Source organism: Macaca thibetana, chromosome 10 (genome assembly GCF_024542745.1).
Source record: "Macaca thibetana thibetana isolate TM-01 chromosome 10, ASM2454274v1, whole genome shotgun sequence".
Classification (NCBI taxonomy): Eukaryota; Metazoa; Chordata; class Mammalia; order Primates; family Cercopithecidae; genus Macaca; species Macaca thibetana.
This window is the reverse complement of record NC_065587.1, coordinates 7,170,978-7,198,878: the sequence shown is the minus strand read 5'-3', so window position 1 is coordinate 7,198,878 and position 27,901 is coordinate 7,170,978. Positions and strand designations below refer to the sequence as shown.

Here is a 27,901-nt window from a genome sequence, read left to right as displayed (position 1 = left end):
TTGCCCAGCTTGTTAAATCTTGACAATCAGTCAGATCCAGCCTTCCTTCCTATCAGCCAGCTCCTCAGTCACAGATTCATAGGAACACTCGCTATGTGCTGCTCTAGGCCCTGCAGACACAATGACTAGCAATGCGGACAGAGTCCACGTTCCCAAGGAGCTTACACTGTGATGCAGAAACTTACAACAAACACACAAGAAAAATAAGTGACTCGGCCGGGCGCGGTGGCTCATGCCTGTAATCCCAGCACTTTGAGAGGCTGAGGTGGGCAGATCACGAGGTCAGGAGTTCGAGACCAGACTGGCCAACATGGTGAAACCCTGTCTCTACTAAAAATACAAAAATTAGCTGGGCATGGTGGTGCACGCCTATAATCCCAGCTACTTGGGAGGTTGAGACAGAAGAATCACTGGAATCTGGGAGGCGAAGTTTGCAGTGAGCTGAGATCATGCCACTGCACTCCAGTCTGGGTGACAGAGTAAGACTCCATCTCAAAAAAAAGAAAGAAAAGAGAGAGAGAGAGAGAGAAAAGAGAATAGAAGAGAAGAGAAGAGAAAGAAAAGAAAAGAAAAGAAAAGAATAGAAAACAAAAGAAAAGAAGAAAAGAAAAGAAAGAGACTCAGATAACTTCAGATACTGCATGGGACCCAGAATGATGGGGCGGGGGCGACTTCGTCAGGAAGACCAGGGAGCGGCTCTTTGACAGCTGCGTGAAGACTTCAGGGAACACACTCCAGGCAGTACCAGGGTCTTGGGAGGTGCTTCCGGTCCCAGTTAGGATGGAGTAGGCACACTTCACCCTTTCTCTCCTTCTTACGACAACCCAACATCCTACACAGAATACAAAATGCAACTATCTGAGGACACTAAAAGGTAAATAATAAGAGGCTGATGGAAAGAGAAATAAAAACTTGAAGAATGACAAAGTTATGAGTTTCATGGGGCTTTCCTCCCATGTTCCCAGCTTAAGAGTCAAGAGCAGTCCTAATTCTGGAACTGTGCAGCAGATGTGAACAGAAAAAGGTCCAAAAGAAAGGCTGACTTTCTGACCAAAGAGCTAGGACAGGATGGAGGGCCTCTTCAGGAGACAGCGGCAGGAATTCCCGTTTTTGTCTCTGTTTACTCTCCCAGCCCAATTCTGAGACTGCACTTTTGTAGTGGTGCCCATGATAGCAGTGGCCAAAACGTTAAAATTTTCTCTAACTAGAAAAAATGAGAAAAAGGGTTCCTGTGATTCAAGGAATGTTGGGAAATCCATGTTAATTTTCTCTCTCTCTCTTTTTTTTTTTTCTCTCACTAGGGCCCTGAAGGTGACCCGCATCATGAGACATGAATAGCAACACAGATAAGCTAAAACCTAAGATTTTCTAGCCAGAAGATGCAGAAAAGCAGCCCTTGGAGGCTACAGAGTGTGGGGGAGATCATAGAGAAGAGAGAGTTAGAGGAAGGGACATCTGTGCAGGAAGTTCCAGGTTCACCTCTGATGTGTGCAGGTGTAGAACTGACCCCAAGCAGCATAGCAACAGGCTTTGAGAACATGATTACTGTGTAGTTAAGACTGACTTCTGGGTGGTGCACACGTGGGTTTCCCTGAAGAGTACTGCAATGACTTTGAAAACAAAATTGACATTAAAACCACAGAAGGCACGTTAGGACTTGCAGTCTAAAACTAACTAGGCTGATTGCCTGCTAAAATAATGACAAAAAAAAAAAAAATCAACACACTACAGAGGATTTTAACAGAACCAGAGTGTCATAACAAAACAGTTAAAGTATCTAGGATACAGTCCAAAGTGATATAAAAAAACAGAAAAATCTCAATAATGCTCAAGGTAAAAGACAACAGATACCAACCCCAAGATGAACTAGACGTTGAAATTATCAGATTGTAAAGCAGCTATTATATTCATGGAGTAAGAGCAAACAAACTTGAAAGAAAGAAGAAGGAAAAAGGAAATAACCAAAATACAGTAACTGAAATGACATTCACTGGATTGGCTCAGCGGCAGAATGGAATGACAGAGGAGTCAGCAAACTTGAAAACTCATGAATAGAAATCTCTCAAACTGAACGAAAGAGAAAATAAAAATAACATAGTCTCAGAGATACAAAACCTGTGATACAAAACCAAAAGGTCTAAGCTTCATGTCATTGAGGTACCAAAAGGAGAAGAAAAAGATGGGTACAGAAAAAGTATTTTTAAAAATAATAGCTGAAAACACCACAAATTTGGCATTAAACATAAATTTACAGATTTAAGAAGCTCAGTAAATCCAAAAAGAGATTAAAAAAAAAAAGAACAAACAAAAACCACCAAAAAACCCACCGTCAAACAAATCAAATCATAAATTATACTCAATTGTCTGAAAAACTAAAGATTAAAAAAAAATATCTAAAGTAGTGTGAATGGCCTGGTACGGTGGCTCATGCCTGTGATCCAAGCACTTTGGGAGCCTGAGATGGGAGGATTGCTTGAACTCAGGAGTTCGAGACCAGCATGGGCAACATGACAAGACCCTGTCTCTAGAAAAAATACAAAATGTAGGCATGATGGTGCTCACCTGTGATTGCAGCTACTTGGGAGGCTGAGGTGGATCACTTGGACCTGGGAGGTCAAAGTTGCAGTGAGCTGTGATCGCACCGCTGCACTCCAGTCTGGGTGACAGAGTGAGAGATCTAGTTAAAAAAAGAGAAGAAAAGAGAAGAAAAGAAAAGAGAAGAAAAGAGAAGAAAAGAAAAGAAGTCTGGGAAAAATGGCATATTAAATATGAGAAAATGGAATATTTGCATACTTCTTGCCACAGATTATGGAGGCCATAAGACCATGGAACAACATTTTTAAAGTGCTGGAACAAAAGAATTGTCAACCCCAAACTCTATATCCAGCAAAAATATCTTTCAAGAATAAAGAGTAAAAAAAGATATTATAAATTGAACAAAACTAAGACAATTTGTCTCCAACAGACCTGCTCTAAAAGATGTCCTATAGGAAGTTCTTCAGGGGAAGAAGAATGATAGCTGAGAGAAACTTAGAACTTCAGAAAGAGAAGAATAGCAACAGAAGTGGTAAATACCTAGGAAATTATAATACACATTTTTTTCTCAGAGTTTAAAATACATGAAGCATAAATTAATAGTACTAGAAAAAGAAATAGACAAACTCAAAAGTATTGCTGGAGACTTCAACACTCCTCTCTTAGTAATTAATAGAATAAGGAGACAGAAAATAATCAAGAATATAGAAGACCTGAACAACATTAATAACCAACTTGATCTGACATTTACAGAACACTCCACCCAACAGCACCAGAATACACATTATTTTCAAGTATACACAGAATATTTACCAAGACAGACCATATCCAGGGTCATAAAACAAACCTTAACTAATTAAAAAGAATTAATATCACACAAGATATGTTCTCTGACCACAACAGAATTAAATTATAGTCAATAACAGAACAATATTTAAACACTATGCATTTTTTTTTTTTTTTTGAGACAGAGTCTCACTCTGTCACCCAGGCTGGAGTGCAGTGGTGCAACCTCAGCTCACTGCAATCTCCACCTCCCAGGTTCAAGCAATTCTTCTGTCTCAGCCTCCCGAGTAGCTGAAATTATAGGCACCCACCACCACGCCTGGCTGGCTTATTTATTTTTGTCTCTTTAGTAGAGATGGGATTTTGCCATGCTGACTAGACTGGTCTTGAACTCCTGATCTTAAGGGATCTGCCCACCTCAGCCTCCCAAAGTGCTGGGATTACAGGCATGAGCCACCACATCTGGCCTGAACACTATGCAAATATTTTGAAATTAAACAACATACTTCTAAACAATCCATGGATCTAAGAGGAAGTCTTAAGGGAAATTAGAAAATAATTTGAAATGAATAGAAATAAAAACTACAACATATCCAAATTTGTGAAATGCAGCTACATCAGTGCCTACAGGGAAATACATTACATTAATGGTTTATATGAGAGAAAAAAGGACTCTAATAAAAACTATGGGTTTCCAATTTAAGAAATATAAAAGAGAAACTGAATCCAAAACAAGCAGAAAGAAGGAAATAATAAAGACCAAAAATCAATAAAATTGAAATCAGAAAAATAGAGAAAAATCAATAAAACAAAAGCTAGTTCTTTTAAAAGATCTATGAAAGTGAGAAGACTTAGCTGAGCTGAAGAAGAAAGGAGAAAAGAGATCAACTATGAAAGTCATAAATGAAATAAGGAATCTCACTAAATACTTCACAGATACTTAAAAAACAATAAAAGAACATTATGAACCATATTAATTCCATGAATTTGACAACTCTGATGACCAACATCTTGAAAGATGCAAATTAGCAAAACTCACTTGAGACGAAATAGAAACTCTGAATAATCCAATAACTATTAAATTAACTGGATTTATAGTTACAAACCTACAAAGGACGTTCCAGGACTTGATGACTTCACTGGTTAATTCAATCAAATGTCTAAGAAAGAATAACAATTCTACACAATACAGAAAATGGAAGAGAAAGGAATATTCCTAAGTCATTTTATGAGGTTAACAGGGCCATGTTACCAAAATCACGGTTGGTATTAATGACTTTTATTATTCTTAGATGTCTTCCAAAATAAATTACTTATTTTATTTATTATTATTATTTTTTAATAAAATAAAGCTCATTCTGGCCAGGTGCAGTGACTCATGCCTGTAATCCCAGCACTCTGGGAGGCCAAGGCAGGTAGACCATCTGAGGTCAGGAGTTTGAGACCAGCCTGGCCAACATGGTGAAACCCCATCTCTACTAAAAATACAAAAAATTAGCCGGGCGTGTAGTTCCAGCTACTTGGGAGGCTGAGGCAGAAGAATCGCTTGAACCTAGGAGGCGGAGGTTGCAGTAAGCCGAGATGGCGCCATTGCACTCCAGCCTGGGTGACAAGAGCGAAACTCTGTCTCAAACAAACAATTCATTCTATTTTGCAATTATCATCTGAATCCATTAAACCCGCTTATATATCTATGACAAGTTATGTGGTCTTGGTGATGTTGATTTTAATCTTACTATATCTAACCTAAATAATATACTATATTATCCTAAATATTTCATTATTACTCTTCAACTGTTCCCAGCTTTGCTAAAAAGAGAGAGAGAGAGAGAGAACAACAAAACCAAAATGATAGAATCACCTGTTGAAATGAACCACCACTAGGACATCACCCTTCAGTGTTCTTGCTGCGGTGCCCAAAGTTCTACAGTATTTCTCAAGAGTGTATAAAAGAAGACAATGACACCATGCTTGGGGTGTTGTATTAGATTTCACTGAATGCAGCTGGAAATTCAGAATTCCTTCTTTATGCCCAAATGGCTAAGGGAAGAAAATCTGAGATAGGAAGAGATTTCACAATTATGAGATGATTCAGAAGAGAAAGGCATATAGAGACAGAACAGCACTCTAGATTCCAAAGATGATGGTGACATTGATCACATCAGCCAAAGCGCTTGATGACTGAATGATATATTTCTAAGGATAGAAAAGGAAATTTGGTATTTTCATTCAGTTAGTCATCCAACACGAAGGAGCTGATCATGCAGTATTTGGCGATGGACTATCTAATTTTGCTAAAAGGACACATGAGAATTTTCTTTCATCTTTTAGGACGTTTGTGCATCAAAATGTACTCCATGCAGGCTGTAAGTGGATAAATGGTCAAGGCAAGTGTGTTTTAAATAAGGACTGGAAGGGAATTGAAGAAGTAGAAAAAAAAGGAATAAGTCATTGGACCAATCATTCTACTTGGTATTTATATATCTTAAAATGAAAATGTTTTGCAGTTATGAAGCTAACATGATAGTGTCCTCTTTTCAGCAAGGTTATGAACTCTCAACGTTTTCCAAAGTATTGTGGTTTTATGATGTGGGTGGAAAGTGAAGACCCAGAGAGCAGAGGGGCCCAACCAAGAGGGCAGGAAGGCTTCTAGAAAGGGGTGGTATCCAGGTCTGCGTGGTGGTGGAGGTGGAATAGGGCAGGCTTTCCAGGCAGAGGAGGTAGCCCCTCCCAACAAGCTCCTGGGCTCAAATGCCTGCCCCACTGCTCATTATCTGTGTCCTTGTGGACACATCTTCAACTGTTCTCTGAGCCCCCACTCCTTCATCTGTGAAGCCAGCTGGGAATGCCTTCTTTCAGGGCTGCTGGGGTATTAAAGGACATGTCTTCAGGAAACACAGCACAGCGCCTGGCCAAGGGGGGCTTAGCTTTCTGAAGCAGTGCCTTGGTTTGGGTCCACCAGACCCCGGGGACCAAGCCAGGTCTCACTGGGCTGCAGCCTCTCCTCCTTTGTGTCCACACTCCACTCTGGGGCACAGAAAGATCTTTCTAAAGCACAGTGTGACTCCCTCACTCCATAGCATACGCCTCCCCTGCCTACCGATAGAAGGTGATGTCCTTCACAGCCTACCCTCCTGCCCTCCTGGCCTCCTCCCCAACCAGGCCCACCATGCAGGTGGATCCCACACATGCATCCTCTCCTCGTTTCCCGAATGTGCTCAACACCCCCGCCTGCCTCTGTGATCTCGCAAATGTTCTTCCCTGGCCTGAAATGACCCTTCCTCTAGCCTGCATCTGGCAAACTCTTACTCAAACTTCAAGACCCAGCTCAAATGTCCCTCCTTTTCCTGAGCAACTCACAGGTGCCTCCTGCTCCTGTGGCACTTAGTCATCCTCTATTTTGTACCTGTCTTATACTCGACCCTGAGCCCCTCCAAAGGAGCATCTGGGTCTTATTCATTGTTGTACTATCTAATTCTGTGACAATGTCTAGCATATACTAGGCCCTTAGTAAATATTTGATGAATGAGCGTATACATACAAGTACTAAGGTTGAGTCGTCTGAATGGGAAAACTGCACTTTGTGGTTGAAATTTTCCATGTTCGTTCTGCAGAGAATGGAAAATGAACTTTCTCCAGAGAATTTTTCGGGAAGAATTGTGTTTGTTTGTTTAAATGTGAGGCAGTGAAGTCTCATATTAAAGCTCCTGAGAATCTGAGCCGTGGGAAGCAGGTGTCCAACTTACGTGTTAGATGATCTTTTTGCTATCATCATTTTCTTTCTTGCTTGCTTTTTTATTTATTTTTTTTAGTGTAGACAAAATAAAACCTATGAATTCAGGAGGAAGAATCGGCGTGCAAGATCAGAGGGCCTTCTGCAGCCTACCCAAGTGTCACAACAGTCTGGCACAGTGGCTGTGGCTTCCAGGGCTCCACTCTCAGGGAGCTGCCCTTGCCTAGGTAGAAGCAATAAATGTCTAGAACCCCTGGGGACTGTGAGTGCCTCAAGGGCAAAACAGCATAGTGAGTGTCACTATGATGCTGTATCATCACATCAGAAGACACACCTCGGTACTAGCATAGCACACAGCATTTCACAATTACTCATGTAATAATAATTGGTCAAGGAGGAGCTGACTAGCTACTTCATTCATGCATGTCAGCTCTCAGCAGATCTCAGCAGGGAGCCAATGGGGACAGGCGATCCCCTGCTGCCACTGTTGGATGGGGTTGGATGGTAGCCCCATTGTGCCTTCAAGGAGTGTACGTGCTTCCTGGGAGACAACACTGAGTTGGAGCTCAGCTGGACACTGAGATTCTCCTGGCTGGGAGTGAGGCCATATAGGCTGGGCAGGGGCCTAGGGGGCAGCACTGCCTGGGGAGGGTCTGGAGGAGGTTCTTGAGTCCCCTGAGGCAGTTGGCACAGATAGCTTCTCAGTGCCTGTCAATTATTACGAGACGGTCTGTGTTCCCCAAATTCACATCCATCACCTAGATTAACATCTGGAGGTGAAGAGGAGGTAGGAGGCATCAGTTCCCAAAGAAGGTTACTGTGTTCACTTGACAAAGATTTATCTGCGTGGAGTTCGTGCACAGCCCTCCGCCTGCCCCTGCAGAGGACGGGCCCAGCCTTGGACAGAGGATAGGCTGTGCTCATAGGTCTCCTAAGTGTCAATTTTAAAGGACTGAGCAAAAAGCATATATTTTTGAACCCAGATTAATACATAGAAAAATAAGTATATGTATGTATGTGTGTATATACATTTTTTCATATACATATGAATATATAAGTATATGCATATGAAAAAAGACATACACATATATATGTATATATTTATATAAGTGTGTCACACACACATATGTAAGTATATGCATATGAAAAAAGACTGAAATGATACCCAGCAAAATATAAAATGATGCTCACAGGTGGTAAGACCAGGGCTGTATTTTCTGGTTGTTCTACACTGAATGCATATTCCTCGAAGGACTTTTTCTGAACCAAGAAAAAGAAGAAAACAATCACTCCATTCTTGGCATCCCTTTGCGGACACCATGGAAATACCGGACATCACAGTGGCACGGGCCAGCATATATCAAAGACACGGAACCGTGCTGCCTTCTTACCTAATGAGTCTTTGAGGTGCTTCATCTGTTTTCAGTGATCTCTTCTCACACAAATTTCGAAATTCCCGAAAATTTAAAGTGACACTAAGTCTCAAGCCAAGAAGGCCAAGGAAGCGCTCAAATTCGTCGTCTCTGAGATTAAACAGTAGGTGCACGAGCAATTTGTGAAGGTCATGCATGTTGATTATGCCATCCCTGTCAGTGTCTATTTTAAAGAAGGCAGAGTAGGGGTCCTAAAAAAAACACACACACAAGTCAAAGCCCTTCTCCTTGAGCGCCGAACGGCAACACATGCAAACCTCCACGTGTACAGCCTCATCTCCACGCAAGGAGGGGCAGCTTGGCTGGGCCCTGACTATTGCTTTTAGAGACTCGGCTGTTCCAGGAATATCCTCACCATGCTTTGCTTTTCCCAAGAAATTATAAAGCTCTCCAGCTAGCCAGGGGATATAAACAATCCTCTTTGAATGCTAAGAGTTCAGGGAAAGGAACAGACTGCTTTTCTTTTCCTTCCACACACTCGGTTTGTGGAGCTTAAACTTCTAGTCCAGGAAGGAAGGGAAGGAGAAAGTGCTGGAGGTTTCTGGTGTGTATGAACATCCTGCTCGCAATTTTTAATATCACTTTCATCATGTTTGGCTGCTTCTGTCTACAGGCAAACAAATACCGCACTGAATCTCAGGCAAGGAGCCACCTGAAGGCCAGGCCTCTGTTTCGATGACCGTGATAGAGATCAGCCATGTCTGGGATCCACAAACCTGCCACATCCGAAGGACTTCCGCTCAGCCCATCGCGCTGGTTGGAGGGCACAGGGATTCCTATTTTGCAGATGAGGAAACAGAGGCTCAGGGTTCCCAGGGAACCCGTGACTAGAGACCCTGCTGCATGACAGAGCATGCACTCTGCAGGCAGGTGGCTCAGTTGCAAACCCCAGCTCTGCCACTTACTAGCAACGCGACCGTGGGTGAGATAGTTAACCTTGCGGTGCTTCTGTTTTCTCGTCTGTACAATGGGGACTATGATAGTCCCTGCTTCCTTGGGATGTTTGTGAGGAGTGAATTTGCTAATGATGCAAAGCGCTTAGAATGAGACTGGGTTTCTTGGCACTCTAAAATGCTGTTTGTTGCGCTTGCCATTTGCCTAAGATCGTAGAGCAAGTGCAAGGCTCTGCCCGGGGCTGACGCCTGTTTCCCGCATGCACCTGCTTTCCGGGTCTCAGGACTGAAAAGTTGCTGATGTGGCCCCAACCCACCTCGTTCCATCGGCACCTGACGCAGCCCCTCACCTGGGAGTTACCTGGCTGTTCTGGCGGCATTGCTCTTGTCCCCTCTTATTACAGCCTTCTCCCACAGAGGTTACTTAGGATATCAGGCAAGACCTGCTGTGACCCCAAGTGTCTCATGCAAATGTGTAGGGATTTTGTGGAAAGCTCTCTGTATTCACTCATGTATTCATTCACCAAAAATTATTCAGCACCTAATATGTGCAATTGCCATGCTGAATACTGTGGAAATCAATTTAAAAGATGCTGCCCCTGCCTCTGGGAGACAATACAGTGTGGCAGGGAGGCTGATGTCTAACTCTGCTGGAGGGGGCCTCCCGGGGTGCAGGCCCATCTGTTTCTTGATGATTCCCTCTACACTGCCAGCCCCAAGACCCCCTACCCACAGCCTCACATCTCCAGTGGTTTGGGGGCATTTTCTCTGGGATGTCAAACTGAGCATGGCCCAAATCAAACTCCTGACATCCACCCTCTGTGCCCACCCTGCTCCTCGCAAGTCTTCCCATTCCAGTAAGTGGAGCTCTTTCCTCCCAGTTGCTCAGACACAAACCTGGGAGCCCTTCTGAGCCCTGGCTTCCTCTCACCCCCACATCCAGTCTGCCCACACATCCCGCTGGTTCTCCCTTCAGAGTGCATTAGCACTGGACCCTTTCTCCCAGGCCCACCACCTCGGCCCCCACCCAAGGCTGCTGGACTCCTGCAGGAACCTTGCGACGGCTCCCAGCTGCCATCATCGGCTCCGTGGCCTCTGCTCTGTGCAATCATCCCCAAGCAATCCCTTACAGCCGACGTCATGCATGAGGCACCTCTGCTCACCCCTCTTGACTCTCCATCTCACTCAGAGTCTAAGGCCAAGGCCTGGCTGTGGTCCACAAACCCGTTTACACCCCCATCCCACCCATCCCCTCGCTGTTCTTTGAACAGGCCAAGCCTGCTTCAGGGTGTTTCAGGGAGCCCTCTCCAGTGTCCGCAGGGCTCTGGCTCCTTCATGACTCTGTCCGAGTGTCCCCTCTCCAGAGAGGCACTTCCTGACTCTTCTGTACAGTGGCACCAGCCCTGACAGGCTTGTGGCCTCCCACGATCCTCTACTTTTCTCTTTGGCACATGTTACCACCTGACCTAGTAGAGGTTTCTTTTTACTTTTTTTTTTTTTTTTTTTTGAGACGGAGTCTCACTCTGTCGCCCAGGCTGGAGTACAGTGGCTGGATCTCAGCTCACTGCAAGCTCCACCTCCCGGGTTCACGCCATTCTCCTGCCTCAGCCTCCCGAGTAGCTGGGACTATAGGCGCCCGCCACCTCGCCTGGCTAGTTTTTTGTATTTTTTAGTAGAGACGGGGTTTCACCATGTTAGCCAGGATGGTCTCGATCTCCTGACCTCGTGATCTGCCCGTCTCGGCCTCCCAAAGTGCTGGGATTACAGGCGTGAGCCACCGCGCCCGACCCTAGTAGAGGTTTCTGTGTCCACTGCACTTCCCCCTAGAACATAAGCGTGAGGCTGGGCTCTGATCTGTTCCCTGTTGCAGCCCCAGCTCCCCGAGCCATGCTCACCACAACGTCTGTGAGAGGGGGTTTCTGGACATGAAGGAGCAGCATTTCCCAGGCACTGAGCACTCTGCTGGGTACAGAGACACCATAACTGTAACATGGCCCCTGACACCCAGGTCCTCACCGTCTACTAGGGAAGCAAGACAGGAAGCAAATCATGGCAATCCAGTGTGATTACTGCAGGGACAGAGGTGTAAGGGCTGTGTGGGGCCAGCCTGGATTCTGGACTCGAGGGACAATCTAGATGCTATGAGATCATACATGGCTAATCTTCACAAGTTTATAAACTAATCACTCCTCAAACCTCAGTCTTCAGCTTCCCCAATGTTGGTGGGTAGTACAGAGGCTTTGGAATCGAGCCGGTGTTATTTCAGCTCCTGACGGCGCCATGTACTAGAGAGGTGGCTTTGGGTCACCTTCTCCCCGTCTCTGACCCTCAGTATCTCCAGCTGTAACACAGGAACACTAAACCTATTTGACAGGTGGTTGCAGGTGTCAGAATACATGAGGCCCTGTGTGTGGTCCTCCAGTTCGCTGCCTGGCATCAGGTGTGGTGTGCAAATACAAATTGGTCATGTGCAGTGTGGCAGGCACTGTGGCAGCCCCTTGGGTTACTGTGGTGGATGATGTAGAGATGGCTCGGGGCTCACTGTTGAATCCAACTGCAGCAGCCTCTGGGCTGCATGCTGGGAGGGACGTGAGGAGAGAGGGGAATGTGCAGTGGCCAACCTCTCAGCTGATGTGAAGGGCTCGAGAAGGACCAGAAGCTTGGGGAGGAGTTCGCTGATCAAAGGGGAGGTGCCATCCAAGCAAAGGAACGGAATGTGCGAAGGCTGAGAGGCAGGAAAGGGTGAGGAGGCGAGAGATCCTGTGGGCAGGCCAGGCAGGAGCAGGGCATATTCTGATAGCACAGTGGGTGCTCTGGTCAGAGATGCACATGGACAAGACCGTCCTGCGAGGACCAGGGGTCCAAGGCGAATTGTGAAGTGGAAAGTGAAGTTGCAGAGAACTGAGTGTACTGTGACCCTATTTGTGGGTTGATAGGTTTATCCTTTTTGTTTCTAAAAGATATATGAAGCCAGGGACCGTGGCTCACACCTGTAATCCCAGCACTTTGGGAGGCTGAGGTGGGAGGATCACTGGAGCCCAGGAGTTTGAGACCAGCCTGGGCAACATGGCAAGACTTCATCTCTATCATAAAAAGTGACTGTACCATCCCATTTAAAAATTGAGACCCGTGCTTTGTTCACTTTGCATATACCTGCAAGGACACAAGCCAAGTCCTCATGAGCCTCAGACATAACCCACATCCAGCCTGTCTCACATAAAAACTGGCAATTAGGGGTTCACTCCTCTGTTTCACCCACTAGCTTACAAATTCTCTAGTGGGATAGAGTGGGTGTCGGTGACGGTCTGTTGAATGAATTCATTATTTAATTATCTATAATAAAGATCATTTTGGAAAACACAGGATATATGTTCACTGTAGCCAAGCTTCACTGCTCGTAAAGATAGGAAAGCAACGGTGCGGCGTGGAGCTGGGCTTCCCACGGCCCCCACTGGGAGATGCGAGGAGTGTGCGAGGGAGAGGAGACAGCCTGAGAGAGGGGACAGCGTGGGGGACTGCAATGCAATGGGCCAAGTGCAGGGAGGCAGCTGCCAGACCTCTGCAGTTAGTGTGCCCTGCCAGCCAGCACAGAGGGGTGTCTGCTCCTGGAGCCTTTGCCTACCCTCTGCCCTCTCTCCCTGCAATGGCTGCTGCCTCCCACCCAGCCTGGCTTTCCTTTGGAGGACCAGGCACTCCCCACCTAAATGACCCCTTCCTCTTCCACGCTGGAGCCCACAGGCCAGTGGTTCCCAGAATACTTCTCTTGGCCGGCCATTAGCCTGGATGAGATCATAAGGACCAATCCTTCTCCATGTATGCATATGGCGATCATATTTGCTCAAACCAAAAATCAGAATGCTCGCTCTGAAAACTGATAGAATGTTCAAAGTCTGAGCCCTGCTGGAAAGTCTGAGCTAGGCTGCCATCATAAACATAAATGCATGTTGAAATGGGAGCCTGGTAACCAAAATGAATCTCCAGGGGTGATCAGTCTGCGGGGGATGCCTCACAGCACAGGAAATGGGGTGCTGCCCTCCCCACAGCCCCCGAGGCTGCTCTGATACCCAGTGTCTCGCCTGCCCCTTCCCTTCTGGATTTCACCCATCTCCATCCTGCCTCCAGATGTGCTCCCTCCAGATGGGCTCCCTCCACCCACGGGGTGAGGACGCAGTCTAACTCCCCAGTACCCTTGGCCCTGTCTCGAGGTTCGGCTTATTGAATTGGTCTCCCTAACTTTATTCACCCTCTTTTACTTCTCATCACAAAAAGAGCTCAGATCATCCTGTACTGGCCTCTATGTTTGAACGGCTGCTGTCTACTTCTGTTTTGTCTATTACTTGCATGCACCATGCACACCTCCACCACAACAAGCCTTATGCTTTTCCCTAGAGCCCATGCCTTGTCTGTCCTGGCCTGGCTCAGGCTGCCTCATCTAAGGCTTGCTCCCTCCTTTCCTAGCCAGCCCATGCTTAGGTCTTATGATTCAGTGTGGGGGACACCTCCTCCAGGGAAATCTTCCTTAAAGGGCTCTTTTCCCTGTGTCCCCAGAGGATGCTCCAGTTCCTTCGACGACAGCCAGTTACTATGAATATGACTTGTCTGTTTACCATCTGTGTCTGGGATTAGACGGAGCTCCCTGGGGCGGGGCTGGTAGCTTTCATCCACAGCATTTAGCACAGATTCTAGCACATAGTAAGTGTATAACACTTGTTTGGTGGGTGAATGGATGAGGGAATCAATGAAGGAATGGATGAACGGGTTTCAAAGTCACTGTACCATGGGTTGTCATGCTTCTTCCCCACCAACACCCACCTCCTATGAAAAGGGTCTCCTTACCCTTCTGCCAGCAAAGCGTCCATAGGGGTCCCTCAGGGAGGGAAGAAGCCCCTTCCTCCCCACACACCTCTCTCTGACCAATGCTGGGTCTGCAGAGGGAAATGCTCTGTGCCCCTCGGGCTGACCGGGACATGACCTGCACCAGGACTCACACCCACTTGGGCTGCATGGTTGGGAGCAGGGGAAGCCTAGAGAAGCCCAGTGCCAGACAGTCACAGTTTACCCGGAATGACTCCTTCAACCTCCTGGGGAAAAGCTTCAGGCATTCTTCTGCGGTGATGAAGTGGCTGTTCACGTAACTTTTTGAAGGAGTTGGAGGCTGCGGTGGAGTGGTTTCCGGCCCTCTCATTGGAGGATCTGGAACAGTGACAAAGATCAGGGTTTCCACTAGGGCCCATCAGCTTCATTCTCTTTTTTTTTTTTTTTTTTTTTTTTTTTTGAGACAGTCTTGTTCTTGTTGCCCAGGCTGGAGTACAGTGGTGCAATCTCAGCTCACTGCAACCTCTGCTTACTGGGTTCAAGAGATTCTCGTGCCTCAGCCTCCTGAGTAGCTGGGATTACAGGCATCCGCCATCGCGCCTGGCTAATTTTTGTACTTTCAGTTCAGACAGGGTTTCACCATGTTGGCCAAACTCCTGACTTCAGGTGACCTGCCTGCCTCAGCCTTCCAAAGTGCTGGGATTACAGGTGTGAGTCACCATGCCCGGCCCACCAGCTTCATTTCTACACCAACATTTTATCTCTGCCTGTCCCAAATCCTGTTGAAGCCCCATACAGTATCCTCCTGTGAGTTGAACACAGCATTGACCTTCTTACTATCTAGTTTCTTTTCCTTCAATTCTCACTTTCCTCCTCTTCCAGGAGGAACCGTGCTCCAGACTGTGGGGCCTCCTTTCACCCTCACAGACCACACTTGGCACCCTGGCATGTTTACTTGTCCTGTGTCTCTGGTTCATCTCCCAATTCCCAGAGGAGGAGAATGAGAATTCCTGCCTCTTTTTTGTTTCCTGGAATCATGTCCTAAAGATAAGAATATAGAATTCATTCAACAGTCATTAGTTCAGCAGCTATTTCCTGACCATGTATCTGTTAAGTAACATGCTGAGGCCTTCATCTGTTTCTTGGTCCTTCCAGCAATGCTCAGGAGAAGGTCCTCATGTTTGTTTACACACAAGAAAACCTATCATCCCTCGCACTTTACCTACAGGGCGGTGAGGCTCAGGGGTCCCCAGCTCACCTGAGAGGTAGAGATCGTGGACAGCACAGCTGAATTCAGGTCCTCTGATACTAAGACCCAGTTGGTTCCCTACTACCTATGCCCTCTCTCTCCCCTAAAATTAAAGAAGGAAGTGTAACCTCTCCTTAAACACTCCATGTCGGCCAGGCGCGGTGGCTCACGCCTGTAATCCCAACACTTTGGGAGGCCAAGGCGGGCTGATCATGAGGTCAAGAGATCGAGACCAGCCTGGCCAACATGGTGAAACCCCATCTCTACTAAAAATACAAAAATTAGCTGGGCGTGGTGGTGCATGCCTGTAGCCCCAGCTACTCGGGAGGCTGAGGCAGGAGAATCGCTTGAACCCAGGAGGCTGAGGTTGCAGTAAGCTGAGATCATGCCACTGCACTCCAGCCTGGTGACAGAGTGAGACTCTATCTCAAAAAAACAAAAACAGAAACAAAAACAAACAAACAAAAAACCTTCCATGTCTACCCCGTTTCCATTTGGCTGGGGTCATCTGAGTGTGACCTTGTGTCAAAGCCAGGCTACACACCAGGGACTTGGTTCCAGACGTGGTTCTCTGCACCTGTTGCTCCTGCGCCCTCCCCCTGGTGTGGTGGGCAGATGGATGGGGGAGAGGGTACCCCAAGCTCATGGGCATCCTCTGCCCCTCTTGAGCCTGGCTTCTGCCTCATCTGCCTCACTGCAGAGGCTGCAAGTGGCCTCCCTCCGGTTCCTTACTGCCCGGCAGAGAACACCCCCACCCCACCGCCTGACCCCTCTGCCACAACCCCTGACCCGTAGCAGAGGCCACACAGGGCCTCACTCCCCACCATGCTAGAATTCTTCACGTGTGAGAAAGCAGCTTACAGGGGCAGGGAGGAGACAGGCAGGGAGAGGAGGAGAGGAAGTAAGAGGAGAACATGGGCAGCCAGGAAGCCGGAAGCAGGTGATGGAGACAGAGTCCAGTTCCAGCTGTGACGGCTTTGCCAGCACTATGTGCCCTGGGCCCCAATTTCCTCACCTGAAAAATGAATGCACCTAGCAGGTGGGACGCAGTCATTTAAATACAGGCGAGTTCCTTCTCCTTCTTATTTTCCTTAAAAAATATCAAAACACCTAGCCAGAGACAGTGGTGAAATTCTAAAATGCTCTGGCTTCTCATGATGCCATTTTTCAGGGGTGTGAGAGCTCTCTGTTTAAGGGTGGCAAATGACAGTCTGGCAAGGCTGGGGGACCTTGGTGAGGATCCAGCCTGAGTCTCTGGGAAACTCACCACCTTACACAGTCACCTGCAGACCCAAGGCCGGGAAAATGGAAAATGCGCGGGGCTCCTGCATTCCGCCTGGCCAGCCTGCAGGGTATTTGCAGCAAAAGAGAAGAGTATTCCACTGAGATACCTGTGTGATTTCTGCAGCTTCTCTAGAGGGCTTGTTTGTCTACCAAAATATCTTTGGTGTGTGAGAAAGCAGCATCAGTGAGTGGCGAGGCGGCCCCAGCATACGGCACAAAGATGGGTTCCTAACAACTGGTGGAGGGTGAGGCTGGCGGCGTCGCTGGGCGGCCCTTTAGAGCCTCTGCATCATTCTCTGTCCACGGGGAGGAATAATATTTGTCTTGCCTGTATGTGGTATTGTTAATTACAGATAACCAGCAACTACATTAGGGGAAAATCTTAAAGGCTCTGAGGTATGATTCAAGAAACAGGCTTTGGGGCACAAACTTTCTGAACCATTTGTGCTCTGAGTTTGTAGAAGACTCTTTCAGGCACAGTTCTGCACTCACAGTTCTCAACATGGTCAGACAAAATTAAACAAAAACGGTTGTTTGCAGCCCCGGAAGACACCTCGTTTCAACATCACAGCTTACGCTACTTCAACCCAAGTGACCTGGTGGCACTGCTACCAAAGACGTGTGGTGTCACCCAGGACGCATCCCACAGGGTATGGACCTGGCCGTTAGCTACCTTCAAATCCTGCCGCAAAATCAAGATAGCTCATCCCTTCCTTCTCAAAGCCTATTTTAGTGGTCAGCAGGGCATACTGCTCATCGTCCATGGGCATCCCAGTGTCTTCCAGTACCTGACGAGGGAGAGAGGGGAGGGTGGAGAGGCGTTAGGTGGTTCCGCGGGTCACTACTCCCCGAGCACCTCCTGCCCCTGCGCCGGCTCACAGCAGGGCCCATGATGGTTACTTACCTGACCCCACCCACAGGCTGCCAGAGGGTAGGACCGAGTCTGCTGTGTCCCTGGGCCTTGCACAAGGCTTGTGTTTGTTGGGTGAGTAAGTGAACAAAGGGACAAGTGGCGCAGTCAGCATGGTGCTCGGGCCCACAGGCGCTACTGCAGACTTTTCCAAGCTGTGCCATCCAAGATACCCAAAGCCACACTTGTTACTGCCGTGGCTTTAGAGTCTCATACATCAGGTTTATGTTCACATATATTCAAGAAAACAAAATAAAGCAAGCAAGGTAGTTTGAGGAGGGAAAACTGAAGTTTTCATTCAAGTTTCATTATGATCCCAGTTTACATGAAAAGCGGCTGTGTTTTTTTTTTTAATGGGGGGGCATCCATGAACGCTATTTTTTCTTCTCCATATGTTAGTCCACTCACGGAAAGTTATTCCTGATTCCTTCCCTCCAAAACACATGACCTACTGTTTCAGTTTTGGGTATACTGGGGGCAGAGGGAGCACCCAAGAAAATACTCTTCTCTGCTTTGCAAATACTGAAGTGGAATTGTCTCGATGACATCTCCCTAGGAATTACAGAAAAGATGATGCCCTTTGGCCAAAAACCCAGACAGAGCTGCCTGCGCGAATGTGAGCCACCCACAGAAGGGGTGCTGGGTGGATAGAGGCAGATGGAAGGCACCACCTCTGCTGATCTCAGAGTATTCACAATCCAAATGGGAAAACACGGGTTTTCCTCCAAGAAAGAACATGGAATCACAGTTCTAAATGCATCTATGGACCAAGGGGCCAAAGATGTCCAGGATGACCAACCCCACCGGGAACAGGGGATGGAATGCTTTCTAGGAGAACTGGGTTTGCTGATGGGTTGCGAAGAAAGTGTGTGTTGGGGGTGAGGAATACACAGGTTATCGTCAACAAAGTCAGCAGACATCACCGGAAGTCAGAGTAAGTTCCAGGTGGAGGAGTGCAGTGGCGCTCAGTGCATTCAGCGGAAGAGGCGGCTGGGGAGGGAACAGAGGGACCAGGTGAGGCAGTGTTGCCCTCATCATGGTCATTGAGCAGCACCTCTTAGTGCCCGTGTGTACCAGGCACGGTTGGGGGCTCTGTACAGGCTCCATGCGGATCTCATTTAATCCTCAGCAGAAGCCTCGAGAAAGGCACTCTTTCTAACCTCATTTTAACACCATGGAAACTGAGTCTTAGGGAGTTTGGGCCATTTTTCTTAAACACATGCATAGGAAGCGACAGACCTGGGGTTCAAATCCAATTATTCTTTTTTCTTCTTCTTTTTTTTTTTTTTTTTTTTTTTTTTTTGAGACAGAGTCTTGCTCTGTCACCCAGGCTGGAGTACAATGGTGCCACCTAGGTGCATTGTAACCTTTGCCTCCGCGGCTCAAGTGATCCTCCTGCCTCAGCTTCCCGAGTAGCTGGGATTACAGGCGCATGCCACCACACCCAGCTAATTTTTGTATTTTTAGTAGAGACGGGGTTTCACCACGTTGACCAGGCTGGTCTCAAACTCCTGACCTCAAGTGATCCACCTGCCTCAGCCTCCCAAAGTGCTGAGGCATGAGCCACCACGCCCAGCCTCAAACCCGGTTCTTATTAACCACTGTGATGAGATCTACTGTAAGGTCACAGGGGCCTGGACAAAGAAGAAAAGAGATGAAAATGGACAGGGAACGGCCCAGTGGGAGTGAGAAGCTCCACCATGGAGCCCTGGTGTCCTCCATGTATCCAAAGAAGCCACATAGGCAAAGACCAGCCTGAGCCTTGGTGGAGCCTGAAAGGATGGGAGGCCTCTAAGGAGCTGGCCAGAGCCCACCTCCCACCTGCCTCCCGATCTCCCCAGGAAGGCTGTCAGGAGACAGTTTCTCCTATCTCCAGATTCTGACAGGGTGAGGGGCTTTCTGCCCCGGCCCCTCACACTAAAGCTGCAGAAGGGAAGCCTGTTGGCTGCAGTCTGGATGTGGCTCTCAGCAACAGGGCACTCCACACCTTGTGGTGCAGTCAACAGCTTCTTTCGTTTAGGCGTCATCCTTTTTGATATTCGGGAAGAGGACCAGAGAGCTGGCCCTTGTGGCTTATTCTCCCTTTCACTGTCTATGTAAATAACAGTCTGATCGTGAAAGTGGCGCATTGTATCTTTGCTGGTCCAATCAGTCAAGCCTGGCCTCGGCTTCCTGTGTGTGGAGGTACACAGGCCGTGATGTGGCTGGTGCAGGGCTGGAAGCTGAGAGAAAAGGGAAGGGATGGAGGCGTTACAGTGCTGCCCAGGGGGATTCAGGGGAGTGGCAACGCAGGAGTACAAGGCTATCACCAGGGCCTGCCTGTGGAATTGGGCAGGAAGCATGTGACTAGGAATGCTGACAGTTCTGTGCCATCTGCACATGGTCCCCGGCCTAGTTCTGCCTGTCCCAGCACAGGATAGCCCTGGTGTTCAGGTAGAAAGCTGTGGCCCCCACAGAAGTACCCACAGCCACGGTGAATCTCTGATTGGTTGCTTGCTTTGAAAAAAACTTAATATTTTGAAAACAATTGCACATGAATTATTCATGGCAAATTCTTCTTGCTCAGTTCTTTCACAAAACCATATGTACTAGATCATAAGGAAATGTCTGCAGGCAAATGTTCCCCAGCCTGGAGGGCTGTGAGGTGCCAGGGAGATTCGTACCATCCCCCAGGCCCTCAGCAGCCTGTCCAGCAGTCGCAGGAGCGTAATCCCTAGGAGCGCAGAGCACCGCAGAGAACACAAACGTTGCAAGTGCTATTCCCAGAAGAGGCTCAGGGCAGGCCCCAGATGCCAAGGCCTCTAATGCGTCTTCCGAGGCTCCCCTTGCACCACTTTCATTTCTAAGATGAACACAGCAGCAAATCAACCAGATTTATCATGACCATTGGAGGCGACATGCAATACGAAGGAAGGCGTACCAGCAAGGTTTATAAAACAGATTTAAATGTTTAACCATTCAAGTCATTTCCTTTGGTCTTTTCTAGGAGGCATTCCCCTAAGAAAGTTGCCCAAAGACTGACAAACTATGGTCTGGCATGTGTTGATTCACCAGAGAGTCGTCACTCCTGCCATCCCTGGGGCGTCCCTTAGATTGTAGACCGACTCTTCCCCAGGAGGCCACAACATTTCAGGGAACTGTTGCCGGGCCCTCTCCACCCTGAGAACGTGCCCAATGATGAAAGTGAGGACTCAGCCTTTTCTAAACGCAGCCCCTGCACAACATTCTGTGAGAGAAGCAGCCACCAGTTTCTGTGTGTGACACTTGTTTGCTATGTCTCTTTGCAGCACTTTTTTGGCGGTTTCTATGTGATTACACTACATATTCTTAACTTTTCACAGTCTGTTTAGACCTAATGTTATGCCACTTCACATAGACTGTAGAAACTTTGCAACTTCATAGAGGTCTCCTGCACCCTGTTTTTTGTTGTTGTTGTTGTTGTTTTTCAGATGGAGTTTCACTGTTGTTGCCCAGGCTGGAGGGCAATGGCACAATCTTGGCTCACCGCAACCTCCGCCTCCCGGGTTCAAGTGATTCTCCTGCCTCAGCCTCCCGAGTAGCTCGGATTACAGACATGTGCCATGCACCACCATGCTCGGCTAATTTTGTATTTTTAGTAGAGACAGGGTTTCTCCATGTTGATCAGGCTGGTCTCGAACTCCTGACCTCAAGTGATCTGCCCACCTCAGCCTCCCAAAGTGCTAGGATTGTCCTGTACCCTGTTCTTATGGTATAGTTGACATTTGTTTCACATCTACATATGTTATAAATCCCACAAGACAATGCCATGATTTTTGCTTTGAATATTCCTATGTGGTTTTTAAATGAAGAAAAATAATAGCCTTCTATATTTAATCAGCAAATTGCCATTTCTAATGTTCTTTGTTCTGTTGTGGACAGCCAAGTCTTCCCAGTGTCAAATTCCTTCATCCTAAGAAATTCCTTTAGCCTTGCTTGTAGCGAAGATCCACTTGCAATGAATTATCTTAGCTTCTGTTTTATTCAGTTTGAAATAATCACCTTCATTCTTGAAGGAGACTTTGGCTGGGTATAAAATTCTGGGTTGGGAGGTATACGTTTGGTTTTGCTTTTGCTTTTTTCCTTCCCATATGTTACTGTTCCACTATCTTCTCACCTCCTCCATTGTTTCTGGTGCAAGGCCAATGGTAATTTAAAATGTTGTTTTCCTGTTTGTAATGTGTCATTTTTCTCATGCTGCTTTTAAGATTTCTCTCTTTGATTTTGCTTTTCAGCAGTTTGTCTGTTATTTTCTTTGTAATATCCTACTTGGGGTTTTCTGAGCTTCTGGAATCTATATTAGGGCCTTTCACCAAAATTGGCAAATTTTAGCCATTATTTCTTCACATATGTCCTCTTCCCTAACCCGTCTTTTTTCCTTTTGTGATTCCAATTACACCTATGTTAGACCTTTTGATATTGCTCATATGATTATGAAACACTATTCTCTCTTTCTCTCTCTTTTTAAAAAACTTTTCTCTCTCCTCTTCAGTTTGTATAACTATTAATCTATTCTTAGGCTCATTGACTTCTGTCATCTTCATTCTGTGTTTGAGCTATCTGGTGAATTTTTTGTTTCAGATATCTTATTTTTCAGTTCCAGAATTTCCATGTGGTTCTTCTTATAATTTCTATTTCTCCACTGAGATTTCATATATTTTCATTCATTATGAGTATATTTTCCTTTGTATCACTGAGCATTTTTATAACGGTTACTTTAAAGTCTTTGAGTGTTAATTCTAACATCTGGTAATCTTAGAGTCTTTTGAGAAAGATCACATTTTTTCTGTCTCTCCAAATGTTGAATAATTTGGGGTTATATCCTGGACATCGTGGAGGTTACGGTGTGGGGCCTCTGGATTCTGTTGTAGTTCTCCAAAGAGTGACATTTTTTATGTCTACATATGTTATAAATCTATATATCTATGCATTTTATACAAATCTATATATTTGGTTCATGTTTTTGAGCAGGCAGTAGGGCTTGGTTGAAGTCAAACTGAAAAAGTTTGAGTGTGTTGGGCTGCAGCTTCAATTTCAGTTCAGTTCTTGTATCCTTAGCTAGGTTACTTGCAATCTGCTCTGCTCATATGTGGTTTAGAGTCAGCCAGAGATTGAGGAAGAATCTATATGCAAAAGCGGGAGCATCTACTCTCTCTGGCTCTCTCCTTTTCAAAATGCCCCCTTTCTCCATCCCCATCTTTACTTTCAGGTAGCATTAGTTACCCAGACCTCTTCCCTCTGGTTCTTCAAGCCAGAAAGGTTATTAGTTCCTCAGGTGAACAGCTATAGAAAATGAGAACTCATTCATGCTATTCCCCTCTTTAAGAGTTGACATCCTCCTGAATGTTCTTGCCTAGTCTAGTTTCATTTTCCAGGACCTTCAGGCATTTGGTTATTTAATAAATTACTGACTTACTGACTTACTTAACATTGTCCAGTGTTTATACTTGGTATCTCTGGGAGGGCTGGTCCAGTAGAAGCTTACTTAGCCAAACTGGAAGCAAAGCTCCCAGGAATATTTGCTGGGTGCTACAGCAAGCACATTCTTAAGACACAGGTATCACCAGCTCAGGGAGCGCTTTCTCGGTCCTCCCCAGCCTGGGCGACCAAAAAAAAATCTTGAGCTTCCATACCCCTTCTGTTTACTTCCGTCATAGATAGTCCCTTGCACAGAACCTAACACATGGCAGGCACTCAACAAATTGCTATTGTGTAGAGAATTACCAGCACTTCCTTTTCACTTGTATATGCCAAGAGCACATAGTAAGTGTTCACTAAAAGTTGCATGAGAAGGAGAGAATGGGATGTCAACATAAGGAACAGCTGGCAACACTCACAGACTCTTGCTATTGCATCTGGTTGAATCTTGAGTCTGACTAAGAAAGCCCACGCCTATGCAGATATGAGTACCAGGTGGTCATTCAGCTATGGCGAGGAAGGAGTTGGAATATTAAGAATACTGTGGACCAGGCACAGTGGCTCACACCTGTAATCTCAGCACTTTGGGAGGCTGAGGCGGGTGGATTGCCTGAGATCAGGAGTTCAAGACCAGTCTGGTCAACATGGTGAAACCCCATCTCTACTGAAAATACATAAATTAGCTGAGCATGATGGCAGGTGCCTGTAATCCCAGCTACTCAGGAGGCTGAGGCAGGAGGATCATTTGAACCTGGGAGGCAGAGGTTGCAGTGAGCTGAGATCGTGCCTTTACACTCCAGCCTGGGCAACAAAAGCGAAACTCCATCACAGAAAAAAAAAAAAAAATACTGTGAGGCCAGAGAAAAAGATACTTTCCTTGTGAGACACACAAAAGGGCCCAGGAGGAAAGGGAGACAGTACAGGGACTGGGAGGTGCCAGCTCCTCAGCGGGTGGTACAGACTTCAGTGTGGGTATCTCAGTGTGTGTGCTGGACCAGCCGTGGGATCCTCATCAGTCTTCCCCTAATACTACACTTAGCAAAGTTCTCTTCTGAAAATATCAGTTAAGGGGAGCCAAGGGAGAGATTCCTGTTTGTATTTAAGCCAGAGATTTAAAGGATGCACCCTGAGGAGATTCAGGGGCACAAAATTTGGAGACTGGCTTTTTTTTTTTTTTTTCTGAGATGGAGTTTCACTCTTGTTACCCAGTCTGAAGTGCAATGGTGCAATCTCGGCTCACCACAACCTCCACCTCCTGGGCTCAAGCAATTCTCCTGCCTCAGCCTCCTGAGTAGCTGAGATTACAGGCACGCGACACCACATCCAGCTCATTTTGTATTTTTTAGTAGAGATGGGGTTTCACCATGTTGGTCAGGCTGGTCTCGAACTACTGACCTCAGGTGATCCACCGGCCTCGCCCTCCCAAAGTGCTGGGATTACAGGCGTGAGCCACCGCGCCCGGCTCAGACAGGCTTTTTAGCCATCCCTCCGTGCCTGGAAATCCTGTGGCCTAAATTCTTTTGTGATAAAACTAAAGAGTTATGGGTTTTATTTTCAATAGTAATATTATTTCTATTTCTTTACATACCCATTCACAGACAACATGAAACAGGTACCAAAAAAGTCTGCCTTCTCTAGAATTTCAGACATGCTCTGTCTCCCCACCTCCCCCATCCCAGGGATACCTCATCTTCCAGTTCCTCCCCTACCTATGAACCACCTGCCACCACAGAGCTGTGTCATCCAGAATGCAGGCATGATCTGAAAGTTCCAGTCATGAAGGTTATCTGATCACATGCAAAGCAGGTACTAAGGAGAAGAGTACTATGGCTGAAAAAGAATATGACATTTTCAAAATAGGTCTAATTTGTATTTGAACGGAAAATTCAAATTCTTTTGGCAAATGCTTCCTACCATCATCAGACACACGTCTGAATGTCCATGTGGCCCCAGCAAGACAGAATCTTCAAAGCTGATGCAAACTGGGGTCACAGGCAATTGTGATGTCATGGTCATGTGCACAGGCCGCAGGATATTGGGCTCAGGATGCTGTTGCCAGCTATGAGTGCAGATAAATAATGGGGTTTCCTTTTCAAGTCTTCACCAACAGGAATACTGTGAAGAATGCCATGAATGGTCACAGGGCGCAGGGCATCTCAGATAAGAAGCCCCTTGCAGGAAAACACCGACAGCCACGGTGTGCCTGATTACAGGTACACTTCTCAAGCACAGAGCCCACCATCAACAGCATAGTGCCAAAAGCCAGAGCTGGCTTCTGAGCCACAAACCCTCCTTCCTGGCTCCAGATAGGAACGGAAGCTTCCCAAGGGTCGCCACGAAAGAGCCACGATTGAGGAGCTACCAGGGGCCACCCCAGGACCGAATGACTTCCATCCCTCATTTAAACCTTGCAACAATGCCTCAACAGAAGTATGACCAACTCCATGTTCTAAATGAGGAGATTAAAGTTTAAGAAGGCGAAATAAGCCAACTGCTTTCTAGGAAGACACAAGTGGTAAGAAGTAGAGCAAAGATTTGAACACGAGTCGGTCGGACTCCACGGGACAACATTGTCTTGTAGACTCAGCACTGGACAAGACAAGAGAGTGTCAGGTTCAACCTTGTCCTTTACTGATGAGAAACCCAAAGCTCAGAGATGCAAGCTCCTGCCTCATGTTCATGTGTGAGCAGTAAGGAGCCACTCACATGACTCTGTTGGGTGTGCTGCTGCCCAGGGAAGCCTGGGAGCCAAGGACTGCAACCTGGCTCTGACAGCCGAGGCTGAAGTGCAGCTGAGGCTCTGGCTGTACAAACAGCATATGACGCTGCTTCCTTTTGCACAGGATCCTCACCCTGGGAGACGCGTTGCTCCGCATCAGATGACCAGCCTGGCACCGTCCACAGAGGACACACTAGGTTTGTTTCTTCACCAACTGTTGTGTGCCATGTGTTTGAAACAGGTCTACAGCAGGGATAGGGTGTCTATGAGTCAGCAACTACACAACAAACAAGCTGAAATTCAGTGGCTTACAACAAAATAAGCATTTGTTCTTGTACTTGCAGGTCCGCGGGTCAAGTGTGGGTTGGCTGATGTGAGATGGGTGTGGCTGGGTGTTTCTTTTTGCTTTCTTTTCTTTTCTTTTTTTTTTTTTTTTGAGACAGAGTCTTGCTCTGTTGCCCAGGCGGGAGTGCAGTGGTGTGATCTCGGCTCACTGCAACCTCCGCCTCCCAGGTTCAAGCAATTCTCCTGCCTAACCCTCTTGAGCAGCTGGAAGTACAGGTGCCCACCACCACACCCGGCTAATTTTTGCATTTTTAGTAAAGACACAGCTTCACCATGTTGGTCAGGCTGGTCTTGAACTCCTGACCTCAAGTGATCCACCCGCCTCGGCCTCCCAAATTGCTGTGATTACAGGCATGGCTGCGTGCGGGTTGACTGGGCTTGGCTCCTGAATGCAGGCTGGATTTGGACCTGCTTTATGTAGATTCATTCTGGGGACCAAACGGAAGGGACAGAGCTGCCCTAGGCAAGCTCTTCGAGCAGCAGATGATGGGTGCACAGGCTTAGCATGTTCCAGGTCAAGGAAAGCCATATATTAGTGGTGAGGGAAACACACGCCATCCACTTAGGGGTAAATGATGGGGAACAGGGAGGGAGGGGGTAACAGTGGTAAGATGAGCTCTGTGGCCCTTTCCAGCTCTGATCTATGGGATTCTGTTTACTTTGGTAAAATGCTATGACCGTTAGAAACATGCCATGATCACAATTTAAATCACTCCCATAAATCTAGACATTTCTAGTCCCTAGACTAAATCTTCTATCTGGTCCCCACATTAATTCTATTTGATCCATAGTGGATGGGACTGCACCACACTTCCAAAAACAATCCTTCCTCCAACCTTAGTGCCTGACTCTAGGCCTTCAGCACAGACTGATGGTTTGCTAATGACAATCACAAAGTCGAAAAATGTTCATGTTTTCTTTTCTTCTTTGCTGCTGGCATGATCATGACAATGAAAATGATGACGATGATAAATTGGTTTGGTTTGTTTTTGTTTTTTAACTATATTATCCCCATGAAAACTACAAGACTAGAATTGTGTTTAGATGGCACAGAATGACATAATGCTGAACCTAATTGCAAGCTTCAAAAACTGAGACTGAAAGATGAGGCGACATGACCGCCTTTCAATGTCAAGGGCAATTCCAGGCATAACTAATGCATTGACTAGACATGTCCATTTTAGAAGCAAAGATCCAGAACCCAGCTTGGGTCTACATACACATGTAAAATCTCAGCATGTTCTGCGGGCAGAACTTCACTGACAGATTTTGAACATGGCAGTTCAGTACTTCACTGACAGATTTTGAACATGGCAGATAAAAGCAGACAAGTCATTCCTACTTCAACTTCAGAGGAGGCTGTTCTCAGGTCCTGGAGATCAGATCTGTCATTCAAAGGGCAAGTGGGAAGAAGCTCAAAGCTCAGGACAAACGGGCACAACAGGAAAAGCTGATGCTTAGCAGCCACCTCCCCTGCGGAATCCCAAGGCTCTCTGTCACTCAGCCTCTGCACGCCTTTATGTTCTCTCTTGCTGATTTCAAGAGCAGATACATTTTTAACATATAAATGTAATGTAAGTCCAGTTATGATTCCAATAATGCATCTGGGGGGTAATTGAATAAAACGATTTTAAAGTCTATACAGTAACATATAAACCTGGCCTGAGAATAGCCAAGAAAATACAAAAAGGAAGAACATTGAGAAAAGAACTGTTTTACTAAATTAAAGAACCATATTGCACTTACATAGAAAGAGATGTATA

The 27,901-nt window shown here is 46.6% G+C and overlaps 3 protein-coding genes across 3 annotated transcripts in view; 2 read left to right on the top strand and 1 right to left on the bottom strand.

Annotated features, from left to right (window-relative positions):
- Positions 1–27,901, top strand: part of PARVB (parvin beta) — a 695,786-nt gene that overhangs the window by 135,936 nt on the left and 531,949 nt on the right. The gene's annotated exons all lie outside the window — the stretch shown is intronic.
- SAMM50 (SAMM50 sorting and assembly machinery component) overlaps positions 1–27,901 on the top strand; it is a 718,434-nt gene that overhangs the window by 327,163 nt on the left and 363,370 nt on the right. The gene's annotated exons all lie outside the window — the stretch shown is intronic.
- EFCAB6 (EF-hand calcium binding domain 6) overlaps positions 1–27,901 on the bottom strand; it is a 310,246-nt gene that overhangs the window by 101,878 nt on the left and 180,467 nt on the right. The window contains 3 exon segments of the mRNA XM_050805818.1: positions 8,446–8,678; positions 14,440–14,573; positions 17,402–17,516. Coding sequence (XP_050661775.1) covers positions 8,446–8,678; positions 14,440–14,573; positions 17,402–17,516 — 482 coding nt within the window.